This window comes from Mesoplodon mirus, assembly GCF_964341445.2.
Source record: "Mesoplodon mirus genome assembly, chromosome: 5".
Lineage (NCBI taxonomy): Eukaryota > Metazoa > Chordata > Mammalia > Artiodactyla > Ziphiidae > Mesoplodon > Mesoplodon mirus.
In genome coordinates this window covers 71327083-71341143 of record NC_138980.1, presented here as the reverse complement: position 1 = coordinate 71341143, position 14061 = coordinate 71327083, and the positions used below count along the sequence as shown (strand labels likewise).

The window sequence follows — 14061 nt, the reverse complement described above, 5'->3', positions numbered from 1 at the left end:
GCAGAGCGTGGAGTCCATAGTAAGCACTCACCAGACACGGCCACTTAATAGTAGAGCTGAGGTTAACACCAGCATGAAGAGAGAGAAAACACAATGTCTCTAGCACAGCCCACAGTGATCATTTCCTGAATACATGTCTTTCCTGAGTCCCAGGTAAGCTCCCTGAGGGCAGGGCCTTAGTCAACCTGTTCACTGCTGGTTCCCCGGGCTTTGCACAGCATCTGGTACAAGGTGGGTGCTTGGTGAAAGTTGAGTGAAGGACTGCTTTGGTGGCCCCATGGGCCATTCACAGCTTTGGACAGCCCCTTCTTCTCACATCCCTTGCCCTCCTCTGCTTTGTGGCTGTGACCTGAGTGTATCTGCCTCATGCCCTATCAGATGGAATCTTCCCAAGTCTGGGCAGTCTGGGTCCTGCCCACTGCTATCTTCCCCAGGGAGAAGATGCTCAGGCCTGGCAGTGCGGTTGAACTTCTTTGCAGCCTACCCTGGGTGCAAAAGGATCTCTCTTCTCGGGCGGGAAGTGAGGAGTGTTGAAAGCCTCGTTGGAGGTGGTTACAGACCTTGGGATGTGAGCCAGCTAGTGGGCAGCTTCAGTGCCTTGGATATTGTAGAGCAGGGTCAAGGCTGATGGCAACCATCTGGGTCTGAGGTCACTCCCTTCATTACACAGGTGAACATGGTTTCTAAACCACACTCCCCCTCCCCTGGATGGCATGGAGCATGGCTGCTTGTGCTCAGCTCCCCAGCACATACCTCCCAACATACACTGAGAAAATGAGCCCACTCTTGATCTCCCACTAGTCCACCCCCGTTGGCATATGACCCACCCTGGTTTTTTTTTGTTTTTTTTTTTGCGGTACGCGGGCCTCTCACTGTTGTGGCCTCTCCCGTTGTGGAGCACAGGCTCCGGACGCGCAGGCTCAGCGGCCATGGCTCACGGGCCCAGCCGCTCCGCGGCATGTGGGATCCTCCCGGACCGGGGCACGAACCCGTGTCCCCTGCATCGGCAGGTGGACTCTCAACCACTGCGCCACCAGGGAAGCCCTGACCCACCCTTGAGTGAAATAACTGCTGAACTGTATTCTGTCACAACCTCCCACCCCGCCCTCTCATAGAATTAGTCCTGGAAGAGCCCATTCCTCTGGGAAGCTACCTTCCCCTGAAGACCTTTGCCCTCTGGTCAACCAAGGCTTTGATCCAGAAGTGAGAGTGGGGGAGCATGAGGATGAAGAGGATGACAGTGACAATGAATTTCTGGGCAGGCCCAGCCCCCAGCTCCCCATCCCCAGGAAGCCCTCAGCTCTATCTTCAATTCATCCTTTCCAGAACTGTGAGCCCCCGCCTTGCCAATTTCCTCTTACACCTCTTCTCTATTTCCCACCCCTGCCTCTGCAAGACGATGTGGCGTGCAGGCGGCCCATCTGGGGATCAGGGTATGCCAGCTTAATGAAATACTTGCAGTTTATTAAACACAGGCTTCCCTAAGCCCCAAGTGCCTGTGGGTATTTGAAAGCCCAAGGTAACCCCAAGCTACCACAAACGTAATTGTTACATGTGTCCATGCATTCCTGGTGCAACCTCAAACTCCAGCTCTTAAGCGGCACACAAAATTAGCAACATAAAGTAACTCCTAGTCAGATGAGAGGGGGAAATGTGGGGAAACACTGAGAGAGGCTCCCAGAACCCCTCAGGGCCTCCAAAAGTATATGAAGTTCCTGTTACCTTGCATAGCTGTGGATGCGGAGGGCACCTCCCTCACCCCTGGTGGTTCATGCTTGCAGAATAGGTTCATTGTTACGCGGCTTGTCAACCTTGCATGATGTAACTTGACTATTTCAAGTCCCATTTCAGCTAAAGCTTGCTCCGGGGTGGCCGGCGGGGCTAGCAGAGAGCACTGTCTGGGGGCTCCCTCTGGAGCTGTATTTCTGGTGCTCCTCCAGGGCCGGGCTGGGAAGGGCTGTCGAGAAGCCCCAGGTGACCCGGAACCTGCTGCCCTGAACCTGAGGGAGGCTGCTCCTGGGGGGTGATTTCCCATTCATCGGTCTCCTCAGCCTGGAGCCTGTAAATCAGGGGCGAGGGGCTGAGTTGGAAGCAGCAGACAAAGGCCTCCAGGGACGTGCCTCCCTCGATGTGGACCACCATCTCCATGCCAGAGAAGGCGACCCTGTTGATGGTGCTCAGGGGCACCTGCTCCAGGAACCTCAGCGTCAGCCCGTTGACCCACACGCAGCCCTTGCGGCTCAGAGCCTTCAAGTTGAAGGCCAGCCGGGCACCGCCCTTCTCCAGGTAGGGTTCCAGTGACAAGTGCTGGCGGGAGAGGCGAGGGAGCTGCAGCCGGAGGTGGGCATCCGGGCCCCGGCCCACCAGCAGTGGGCTGGTGTCGTGCTCTAGCTGCAAAGGGACATTGGCGAAGGTGGCAGGGCCTGGCGTGGGGTGGTGCAGGCTCACCCGCAGGACCGTGAGGGGTCTCTCCATGGACGACAGCCTAAGAAAGATGGAGCACAGACATACAGGCGTGGGTGGAGGCAGACACTCCTCTGTGATTCCCTGAGCCTGGACATTCTTGCCCACCTCAGGGGCTCCCAGCCACCTTTGGCCAAGCAGGGCCGGGCATTGAACGTCCATGCAGTCATTCTGCTCCAGCCAGGCTGCAGCCACGGCCAGAGCTGGTATAGAAGCTCAGGCGTGCTGCTTCTAGCCTCAGCTTCATCCCTAACACACTCTGAGTGAGGCATGCTACTCACTCTCCAAATTTTAGCTCTCTCTTCTGTGACGTAGGTATGTTGATCCTTGTCTGTGCAAGGTCCAAGGCATACCAGCCTGTGTGGTGGGGTTTGGGTGGCCTGTTGACGTTTGGGGACAATTTGCCCTGCCTCATGGAAAGGGAAGGACAGAAGGTAGGATTCACCTTCCTTGTATCCGACAGTCACACAACAAATGCTTGCCAAGCCCTCCTCTGAGCCAGGCGCTGACCAGTGGCTGGGGCTGAGCTGATCAACAGGAACACCCAGCTGGGAAAGGAGAAGGCGTTTCTAGCTCCTGGCGTTGTGGAGTGACACAGAAGAGGGGACTCCCGTCTGCTCCTGGGGGATCAGAAAGGCTGCCTGGAGACCCCAAGGAAGAACAAAAACATCTAGCACATTCTAAGTGCTCCTATGCACGCTAATGCCACAAGCATCCCCTCCTCACTGTCTGGGGCAGAAGAAGATGCCGGTAATGAACTTGGAAAGAGCTGAGATCTCTCTCAGAACTGATGGGGCTCCATGGAGGTCAACTGGTCATACACAACTGCCAGTGTGCATTGCACATGTCACTTGCCTCTGTAACTCCATCTCTAGAAATTTGTCCTTTAGAATTTCACTGGCACATGCAGGAAGACTCTTTTTCTGCATGGATTAGAGGAACATAAACTCTCTGACACATGTACCAACCCCATATGGCCCAGGACATGCCAACACCTTCTACAGGAACCAAGGACTGACTGGACCTGAATAACTAAATGTACACTTTCCCAGCGCCAGGCTTTTGCTTACAGTATTTTCTCTCCTGAGAATGTATCTTCCATCCCAAACTGCTCAAGGCCTGGTTCAAATGTGACCTCTTCCATGAAGCTCTTTTCCTCTCTCTGCACTCAGACCCTCACAACAAGGAGGCTCCCCCTGGGGCTGTTCCATTCAGTCCCTTTTCCATTATGTGTCAGTTATGGGGGTCCTTGTCCCATCTTCCTTGTGCTCTTCTCCTCCTGTCATCCCTGAGGCCTCCCGAGGGCAGAGCTGCCTCGATGCCCTGTGTCCCACTGCCCGGTCCAGACGGAGCCTGGCCACAGCAAGTGTCTGGGGGCACACCTGCCAAACGGCTAAATGAGAAGAGGCTCACGCATGTGAAAATCGTGGGAAATCAAGTCCAGAGAGACCCCACATGAGAGTCTGGTCCTTAAAGGCTGTGGGACAGGCTCCAAGTCCCTCCAGACCCTGGACTCCCTATCTTTTGGGTGACGTAATGGTGAGAACCTCCCGATCTGATAGAGTGCAGAGCCCTTAGGGCACTCCCTTTTCCCTCATGCACACACGCAGCCCCACACAGACACACCACAACCACACCCCGCTTCTTGCCCCAGCCTGCAGAAAGCCTCTCCCTGAGGTGTGTGTAAACTAGGCCCAGGACAGTGGAGCTGGACAGCCAAGTCCTCAGGCCTGGCCAGGAGCTCAGAGTTCACTTCCAGGAACCAATCCCATGGCCCAGGGACCCTAAGAGAATCCCTCAGAAAAAAGGGTTCAACCCTGCTCTTGTGACCTTACTCTCTGCTCTGCTGAGTCCTCCAGAGCTGATAGAAATCCCCCTGCCGGCGCAGAGCCCCTGCAGAGGCCTTCTCTTTGCTCCAGGAGCCCAGTTGTTCCGGGGAAGCAGAATCTCAGAGGAAGACTCTCTGGGGTATGTGCCTGGCGAGAAGCCCCGTCCCAGTCCCATTAGACCTTCTCCCCTCACTGTGAGTTCAAGTCTCTGACCTCCACCTACCTTAATTCCAGGGTCACATCTGACTCCGGCACTGCAGCTGTGAGCTCTCGGGAGGAAGTGGGTCTAGGCTGGGGCGGGTCTGGGGATGGCAGCTACGCCTGCGGTTCAGGGAATTGATGCGTCAGAATGCTCATCAGGTTTGTTGCTTTCTTCCGTTTTCCCTTTAGGAAAGAAAATGGAAGTGTAATTTCTTGTTGCAGAAGTGCAGCCCCTGAGGTCGGAAACCCCAGTCTGGGACCCTTGCTAGGAGAGGCCCCTGAGTTCCCTCCCGGGTTTCATCTCTGCCAGTCTCTACTGCCCCGTCCCCAGGGACCTTGAGAGCTATTTCAGGGTATGAACAGAGCTCCTCTTCCCCCCTGCCACGTGGGTGGGGCAAAGGCATCCCAGACCTGTTAGAAAGGGGAGCTCTTTTGGACAGAGGGCCAGTGAGGGGAGCTCCCATTGCATTTGGGAGACTGTGAGGGGGTCACTGTGGCCGGACCAGGGGTGGCCAAGGGAGCTATGGGCAACACGGCGGTCCACTGAGTGTCTCAGGAAAGGGCAGGGCCTCAGGGGAAGGATAAAACAGCTACTCACAGAGGGTAGCCTCTCCAGCAGTAGGACAGCAGGAAGGCCACCTTCTACGCCCACCTCTCCAGGGCTCTGCTGGCCTTCGAGGGCAGCCTGGAAGAGACCAAGATGGATGTGTGTCCAGCACTGGCCCCGGATTATCTCAATCTCTCTTCTCTAACTGCCTCCTAGAAAAAAAAAGAAATACTTGCTAGAAAAAGTTAATATCATACAGAGCCTCTACAACTTCTCATTAACAATGTTCTACAATTAATAAAAAAAGTACTAGGCATGCTAAGCTACAAGACCAACTGTCAAACAAGAGAAAAAACCAACAGAAACAATCTCACTATGTACATCCACAAAAAGAGCTGTACAAGAATGTTCACAGATGTGGATAGATCTAGAGACTGTCATACAGAGTGAAGTAAGTCAGAAAGAGAAAAACAAATATCGTATACTAACGCATATATGTGGAACCTAGAAAAATGGTACTGATGAACTGGTTTGCAGGGCAGAAGTTGAGACACAGATGTAGAGAACAAATGTATGGACACCAAGGGGGGAAAGCAGCGGGGGGGGGGATGGTGGTGTGCTGAATTGGGCGATTGGGATTGACATGTATACACTGATGTATATAAAATGGATGTCTAATAAGAACCTGCTGTATAAAAAAATAAATAAAATTTAAAAAAAGAATGTTCACAGAAGTTTTATCCTATTAACCCCAAACTAGAAGCAACCCAAATGTCCATTAAGAAAAATGGATAAAAATTTGTATAATATGTATACAGTGAAACACTACACAGCAGTAAAAAAGAGAATGGACCAATGATACACAAAACAATGGAGATGAATCTCATGACCATTATGGAGAGCAAAAGAAACCAGGCACAAATGATATAGACTGTGTGATTCCATTTACATGAAATGTAAGAACAGATAAAACTAGCCTATGGTAATAGAGGTAAGAGTATTGAATGATCTCTGCAGAGAGGTATTGACTGGTGTATTCATTTACTGGGGCTGCCATAACAAAGTACCACAAATGGGGTCACTTAAATAAACAGAAATGTATGGTCTCAAAGTCCTGGGGACTAGAAGTCCAAGACTGTTTCAAGAGGATTAGTTCCTTCCGAAAGAGAATCTGTTCCAGGCCTCTCACCTAGCTGCTGGAGGTTTGCTGGCAATCTTTGGCACTGCTTGGCTTGTAGAGGCATCACCCTGATCTCTGCCTTCGTCATCACGTGGCATCCTCCCTGCACACAGTGGTTCCAATGACAGCATTTCAGGTGCGCTGGTTGGCTTATGAGGCGGAGGGGCCTGGGGCAGGCAGTCAGGCTAGACCTCAGGGCTCTTGCCGGCACCATACCCCCGCTCAGCACAGACAGCTTCACCTCCCTGGTGGACGGATGGATAACCAGAAGTCCAAATGGCCACTCTGAGGAGCTTTAACACACCAGGGCTCAGCCTGCTGAGTGGAAGGTGGCTCGCCATGCTCCAGAGACCTTCCTCTCGGCCCATGGGTCTGCTTAGCTCAGACTGCCGGCCAGCTGCATGTCTCGGAACCATGGTCCTCCCCAGGGCCCCTCACACACAGTGCCTTCCCTTCTTGGTGATACTCAGGTATTTCCTCCCATCTGCAGGGAAGGGCAGTGAGCCTCAGGCAGAAGCCTGGCAGGGGCTTTGCTGCCCCTAGGTGTATGACCCTGGGTAAGTCCTATCCCCTCTCCATGTCTTAGTTTTCCTCGCCGGGGCGTGGGACATCCCTCCTCACTGCCCCCTGGAACCAGGCCTCAGTGAGAGGAAAGCTGTGTCCCCACTCCCAGCCCTGGCACGGGAGAGTGAGTGGGTGGAAGAGATGTGCTCGTGGCCCGAGTTCCCTCATAACTCAGTTCCTAGCAGTTCCCAGCAAGAGAGAGAACTGAAACAGCGGGGGAACTTATGTGACAAGAGGAAGAGCTGCCCAGATGCATCTCCCAAGGGCCAGCAGGAAGGCGTGCTGGTAACTGTCTGGCCTTTCCCCGGGGGCAGGGGGAGAGCCAGGGGAGGTGAGAGCAGGGGGAGTGAGGTGCTGGCTTCTCTCTGCTCGGCGCCCTTGGCTAGGACGGCCTCCTTTGGCTGGTGTCAGGACGCTGGGGAGTGTACATCAGTGAGCAAACGCCCCCAGTCGTGCTCCTTCGAGAGCTCGGGGACAGAAGGACAGCTCCTGGGGCTCCTACAATGGTGGGCAGACGAGGACTCTACTGTTAGATAGACTTGGGTCTGAGGCTTGGCTCCTTCTTGTAGCAACTGTGTGCCCTCAGACAAGTTACTCAGCCTCTCTGAACCTGATTTCTGCTCTGTAAAATGAGGATAATTTGTTGCTGTGTGAGGGCTAAATGAAACGTGCAAAGTGCCAAGCACGTGGGGAGGGTTGGTAGGTAGAAGACCAGAGTTGAGTGCAGATGCACTAGTTCTTTTGGATCCTGGGGAGAGGGGCTGGCAGAGCCGACGGACAGCTTGCACAAACCCCAGATTCTCAGAAGCCTTCAGGTTTTGCTTAAGACAAACATAATTCTTGAGCTGAATACATAATTTGCATGAGTTCAGTAGAAATTCCATTTTTAAATGATAATGAAGTAAAACGGATGCTCTAGAAAGAACCTCCACGTTCTGGCTGGGGCACGTGGCCCTAACCCAGGAGGAGAAGGCTACTCAGTATACAGGAAAGGAAGCTGAGGCTCACAGCAATCAGTCGACTAATTAAGATCACCTGTCTGGGAAATGTCCGAACCAGGATTTGGGCCCGGTCTGTTGTACTCCTGGGCCTAAACATAAAGCTATCGTGCTTCATGGGTGGTGTTCTGTGCGGTCCAGCTGCCCCACCTTCTCCAGACGTGTGCTCCGCGGGCTGGCTGGCAGTGCGCTCAGCAGAGAGGGCCCTGCTTCCAGCCTGCCAAGCCAGTGTGGCCGCTCACCACCCCCGTCCCCATCAGGACCTCCCCGCGTGTCCTGATAGCCTGTGGCCACCAGGTGGCAGCATCCCTCAACCCGGTGGTTTGCTCTTCTAGGCGGAAAGGGGCGTACGGTGAAAGTCTGGGGGAGTCATTCATGGGACTGCTGGGGAGGGAGGGCGACAGGGTCCTTGTTTCTCTGACTCAGAATGCCCTGAAATGGCCCAAGGTGAATCTACAGCAAATCTCACCAGAGGACACCAACTCCGCCCGTGGAGACAGAGCAGGAAGCCAGAGGGTGAGACCCCGCAGAGCGGCGGTTGGTTATAAGGGCAGGTGCTGGGACAGACACGTCCCTGCCCAGGGACAAACTTAGTACGCAGCGCAGCGAGGGTGAGAGGCCAGGTCTGCTTCCTTACCTGTAAGATGGAGTAGCCATGATCCTCTCCAAGGAGGGGCCCCCTTGGAGGAAAGGCACGCACCGCACTCGGCCCAGGCCAGCACTTCGTGCTCACTAAGCACTCAGGATACAGATGGAGCGGTTGTTACCATGATCGTCAGGACAGCGTTCCCTGCCCCCACTGAGCCGTCAGGTAAGAAAAAAAATAGCTGACACTTGTAGAGATGGTGTTGTGACGGGGGGATGCCCAGAATATGAACCCAGGAGGGGCACCTAAACTGCCAGGTGTGGGGAGCACCAGGGAAGCACCCTGGAGGAGGGGCCGCTGTGCTGACTTGTGCAGAATGACTAGGAGCTGGCCAGGTGGAAGCGATGATAGGTGGGGTGGCACCTGGCAGAGGAAGGTGGTGTCAGATGCCCAGCTGCTGGAAGGGCTCTCCCACGCTTTGCTCTATGCCCTTGGCTTATAAGAATGGTAACGACGACAGTGACGGTGCATTTGAATTTTAAAACAATAATGAAATGAGCATTGAGTGAGTCCTGACTCTATCCTGTGTCCTGTGCTAAGCCCTTATATGAACTGTCTTATTTAATCCTCACTACACCTGTGGGAGAGGTTCCACTATCAACTCTGTTTCACAAATGAGAGAGCAGAGGCACAATGAAGTAACTTACTCAAGATCATCCACATAGAAGGTCCGGAGCTGCCTCTCAAACCCAGGTCTGATCTTCAGATCATTGCCCTCAACTCCTGTGCTCCCAAGGGGCAAGCCCTTTCCCCTCTCTGGGCCTTGGGTCCCCAACTTCTGATGGCTGGGCTGGGCTGGGTGAAGCTAATGGCTATGAAGGACGGCCCTGGCTGCTTATTCCTGCTGCGTTCCCTCCCAGAGTGCTGGTGGGGCCTCCTTGCGCAGGTGGGGCTGGCCAGCGTGGCCCGGGGGGTGACCCCCACCTGCTCCAGAGCCAGAGATGGTGAGCATTCTGCCCATGCTCCCTCCTCTATGCCAGGGGTCATTGCTAAGCCCAATTTCATTATTGTTCTGTGTTCCTAATATATGTCAGTTTTACTTTATGCTAAATCCAATAATGGAGCCCTGACCAATGCCTGGGGCAGGCCCCGGAGACATGGTGCCTGGGAATTCTGAGGCCTTCTGGGCTCTCACCTTGGGGTGGGATAGTCAGGCCATGTAGAGCCAGTGCCAGCAAGCCCAGCAATTACCTTGTGCTTTTACTTCCTTGTTTCCCACTGAGCTAAGGGCTGTCCTTTAGGCTGCCTGGGGAGGAGGGGCTTGGGGAAGGCAGAGGCAGAGGCGTCTTGCATCCTGGCCTGTGTGCTGTCCCCTCCTGCTTCACCCACAGCATCCAGAGCAGCTGTGGGCTGGAGGGCAGGGAGGGAGCCCTCACCGGGAGCCCAGCCTTGGCTCTGCCATGGACATACTTTGTGGCAATTTGCTTTTCCTCTCTGGGCCTCACTATCCTCATCTGTAGAATGGGGATAATCATGCCTGCCCAACCTCCCTGGCCCTATAGCCAGTATCTTCATCTAACACTTGGAGAGGGATCAGCTTTCACCTGGTCAAAAGGATATGCCAAGGGCTTCTTTCTTTTTCAGTCAAGAACCCATATTGAAGAAACACAGCTTGATCTTATTTAAAGAATGCAACTGGCCAGGAAAGATGGCCCCAAACACAGCACAACACACATCAAACATGGGGGTTTTGTTTTTAATTAAGTGAGGTAAAAGCCTAGCATAAATACTTTAACTAAAATTTAGGAATAAAATGTATTCTGAAATTAGCATGTCTTCAAAGGCAGATTTTTAACATACCATGTAAAAAACCTCTGTGCGGCAATTTAGGTGCCTAGAAGTATTCCATGTAGATCTGACAGCAGGAGGATGAAGGAAAAAAAACCAAACTGTTCCTCTGCAAATAGTTATCTTTCTTTAAATTGTGGTCAAATGCACATAACACAGTTTTCCATTTTAGCCATTTTAAATGTACAGTTCAGTAGTGTTAAGTATATTCACGTGTTGTACAATCTCCAGAACCTTTTCATCTTGCACAACTGAAACTTTAAACCCATTAAACAACAGCTCTCCGTTTCGCCCTCCCTCCAGCCCCTGGCAACCACCATTCTACTTGTTTCTGTGGGTTGGACTATTCTAGATACTTCATATAAATGGAATCATACAGTATTTGTCCTTTTGTGATCGGCATATGTCACTTAACATAATGTCTTTATGGTTCACCCATGTCGTAGTATGTGTCAGAATTCATTCATTTTTTTTTTTTTTCGCGGTATGCGGGCCTCTCACTGTTGTGGCCTCTCCCCTTGCGGAGCACAGGCTCCGGACGCACAGGCTCAGCGGCCATGGCTCACGGGCCCAGCCACTCCGTGGCATGTGGGATCTTCCCGGACCGGGGCACGAACCCGTGTCCCCTGCATCATCAGGCGGACTCTCAACCACTGCGCCACCAGGGAAGCCCCTCATTCATTTTTGAGACTGAATAATAATCCATTGTACGTATATACCACATTTTGTTTATCCATTAATCTGTCAATGGACATTCGGGTTGCTTCTGCTTTAGGCTATTGTGAATAATGCTGCTGGGAATACGGTGTATAAATACCTGTTTGATACCTTGCTTCTAGTTCTTTTGGATATATACCCAGCAGTGAAATTTCTGGATATGTTAATTCTGTGTTTAATATTTTGAGGATCTGCCCTACTGTTTTCGATAGTGGCCACACCATTTTACATTCCTACCAACAGTGCAGAAAGGTTCCAATTTCTTCACATCCTTGCCAACACTTGTTATTTTCTGTTGTTGTTGTGTTGTTATTTTATTTTATTTTATTTTATTTTATTTTATTTTATTTTATAGTAGCTATCCTAATGGGTGTGAGGGGATATCTCACGGTGGATTTGATTTGCAGTTCCTTAATGATTACTGATGTTGAATATCTTTTAATGTGCTGTTGGCCATTTGTATATCATCTTTGGAGAAATGTCTCCTTTAAGTCCTTTGCCCATTTTTTAAACTGGGTTATTTGTTTTTCTGTTATTAAGTTAGAGCAGTTCTTTACATATTCTGGATATTAACCCCTTATCAGATATGGGATATACAAATACTTTCTCCCATTCCATGGGCTGCCTTTTCTCTCTGTTGTGTCCTTGAATGCACAGAAATTTAAAATTTTGATATATTCCAAGGTACCTATTTTTACTTTTGTTGCCTGTGCTTTTAGTGTCACATCCAAGAAGTTATTGCCAAATCCAATGTCATGAAGTTTATCTTCTAAGAATTGTATAGTTTTAGTTCTTACATTTAGATCTTTAATCCATTTTGAGGTAATTTTTATATACCGTGTAAGGTAGGCATCCAGAGTCCAACTTCATGTGGATATCCAGTTTTCTTTCAAATAGTTATCTTAAGATAAGATTTATGATTGATGGTGACAGTTTACCATATTTGACCATATTTGGTTGAATAAAATATTTTACATACCTTGGCTACAATACAAAACGAAAAGCATTCAAATTCACCTTGTAGGTTTTGTTAATTTCATGTTCCCATCTTTATATTGTTTAACAGAAATACTCTTCGTTAAAAATAACATGCTGGGCTTCCCTGGTGGCGCAGTGGTTGAGAATCCGCCTGCCGATGCAGGGGACACGGGTTCGTGCCCCGGTCCGGGAAGATCCCACGTGCCGTGAAGCGGCTGGGCCCGTGAGCCATGGCCACTGAGCCTGTGCATCCGGAGCCTGTGCTCCGCAACGGGAGAGGCCACAACAGTGAGAGGCCCGCGTACCGCCAAAAGAAAAATAAATAAATAACATGCTGCGCTCTCAGCAGTGTAGATTGTTTTCCAACAATATAAATTTCGGGGAGGTGTTAGTGGGCAGATCAATGAATCATCCATGTGGTGGGTCACTTACCAGGCTCAGCGCCTGCCCTTTCCTGCCTGTGAGCAGGATCCTGTGATGCTTGGTCCCTGCACTTTCCCGGTGTTCCTGATATCACAGATTTTAAGGGTAAGGGTTGGTATCATTGTTATGAAAGCTCCGGCCAGACAGCCACCACTGAGCACCATTTCTTGCAGGTTTGGGCCCTGGACTCAGAGCCCACGAGCAGAGTTCTGAACCCCCAATGCAGTAGACACATAAAATGCAGAGATTCAAAGCACTTCCGAACTTTTGATTTGCTCATAGTTTAAAGCTCCTCCTAGAAGGCTGCTTCTTTAAACTGCTGGATACTTCCCACAGGGAAAACTGGTCTCCAATGCACAGAGTGCCACCTGCAGCAGGCGTCTGAGGGGCCTGTGCTATTCACGCTGGGTGTCCACTCACCCCTGCCGCCTCTCACACCTCAAGCCACCTTCCACATCTGGAATAGTCATCATGAGCTGGAGGAGGACCCGAATTTCCTGGGAAAATGCTAAATCACGGAGGCTTCTGGTGCGAAGAAAAATAGCCTGGCCAAGATTTGGGGCTGCGAGCCTCAAATGCCACCTCAGGAAGCAGCCGTCACCATGGGTAGTGCAATCTGGCTTGATTTTGCCAAAACAAAGGAAAGGCCCTCCAGCAATTGCTGTGGCTTTGTTTTGCAAAATTAAATTGCCTGCTTTTAATTCTCCTTTACCGGCTTAATAAAAATTGGAATTTCAAAACCAGTGAAAGACAGAAACCTCACTTTGGAGTGGATGTCAGATCCCACATGACCTGCATTTCAGTCTGGGACAAAGAGGTGGATCATGGCAACTTCTGGGAAGTGGAGGCTTTGGTGGCAGTAGGATTCCCTAGGCTTTGGAGCTCCTGGACCACCCCCATGTGTACACGTGCTCGGAGCCCATGGGGACTCATAGCTGTTTCCACACACAGAACAGAAGCTTGCCAGACTTCCCCACTTCAGGACCCTACCCCGGCATGCCTCCAGAGCCAAGTTCCAGCTCATTTATGTATATTTCCAAGTGGGGCTTCTGGACCTCTTCCCAAGGAGCAGGCTGGGCCCAAAGGGAACTGGCCTCCTTTGCACCCAGCCCTGGATGGGCTCTGCAGCAGCCAAGCATATGAGACACCCCCCGCCCTCAAGGAGGTCCAGGCACATGCAGAAGACAGGCTCTCAGACAAGTACCACCCAGTGGGACCCAGGAGGGAAGCACGAGGACAAGGGAGTCCCAACAGTGTGCCAAGACCAGCCTAGGGGGATTAGGAAGCCTTCCTCAAGGAGATGATGCCAAGGCCGGTCTTGAAGAACCAACAGGAATTGACCAAGTTAGTAAAGGAGGAGCAGGCATCTCAAGAGGGGGACATGCATGAGCAAAGACTCACTCAAGTGCGAGGGAGCCAGACGTCAGAGAACTATAGGAGAAGGAGAGGGCTGCTGCTTCCTCAGCCTCTGCACACACACTGAGGTTCTGCTGTAACCACTGCCCCCACGTCCTCCTGGCTCTTCCCCTCCAGTCTCTCCCTTGACCCTGTCAAAGCCCCAAAGTTGATTGGGTTTGATGGGGCATGTTGGCCTTCATCGCTTAGCTTGTTTTCCTATCTCTGCTGTCCCGTTGAGTACCCTAAGCCACAGCCCCTCATGAAGAATATACAGTCTCTGCCCCCAGAATGTGGGAGGCCACCAGAGAAAGAAGGTCCAGCATACAGTC

The 14061-nt window shown here is 51.6% G+C and overlaps 1 protein-coding gene across 1 annotated transcript; it reads right to left on the bottom strand.

The window, feature by feature from the left end:
* Positions 1-1881: 1881 nt before the first annotated feature.
* On the bottom strand, positions 1882-2475 carry TIFAB (TIFA inhibitor; the record flags this gene model as incomplete). Its single annotated transcript, XM_082623296.1, has 1 exon — positions 1882-2475. The coding sequence occupies one exon, from the start codon at positions 2473-2475 to the stop codon at positions 1882-1884; it is 594 nt and encodes a 197-aa protein (XP_082479422.1).
* Positions 2476-14061: the final 11586 nt, after the last annotated feature.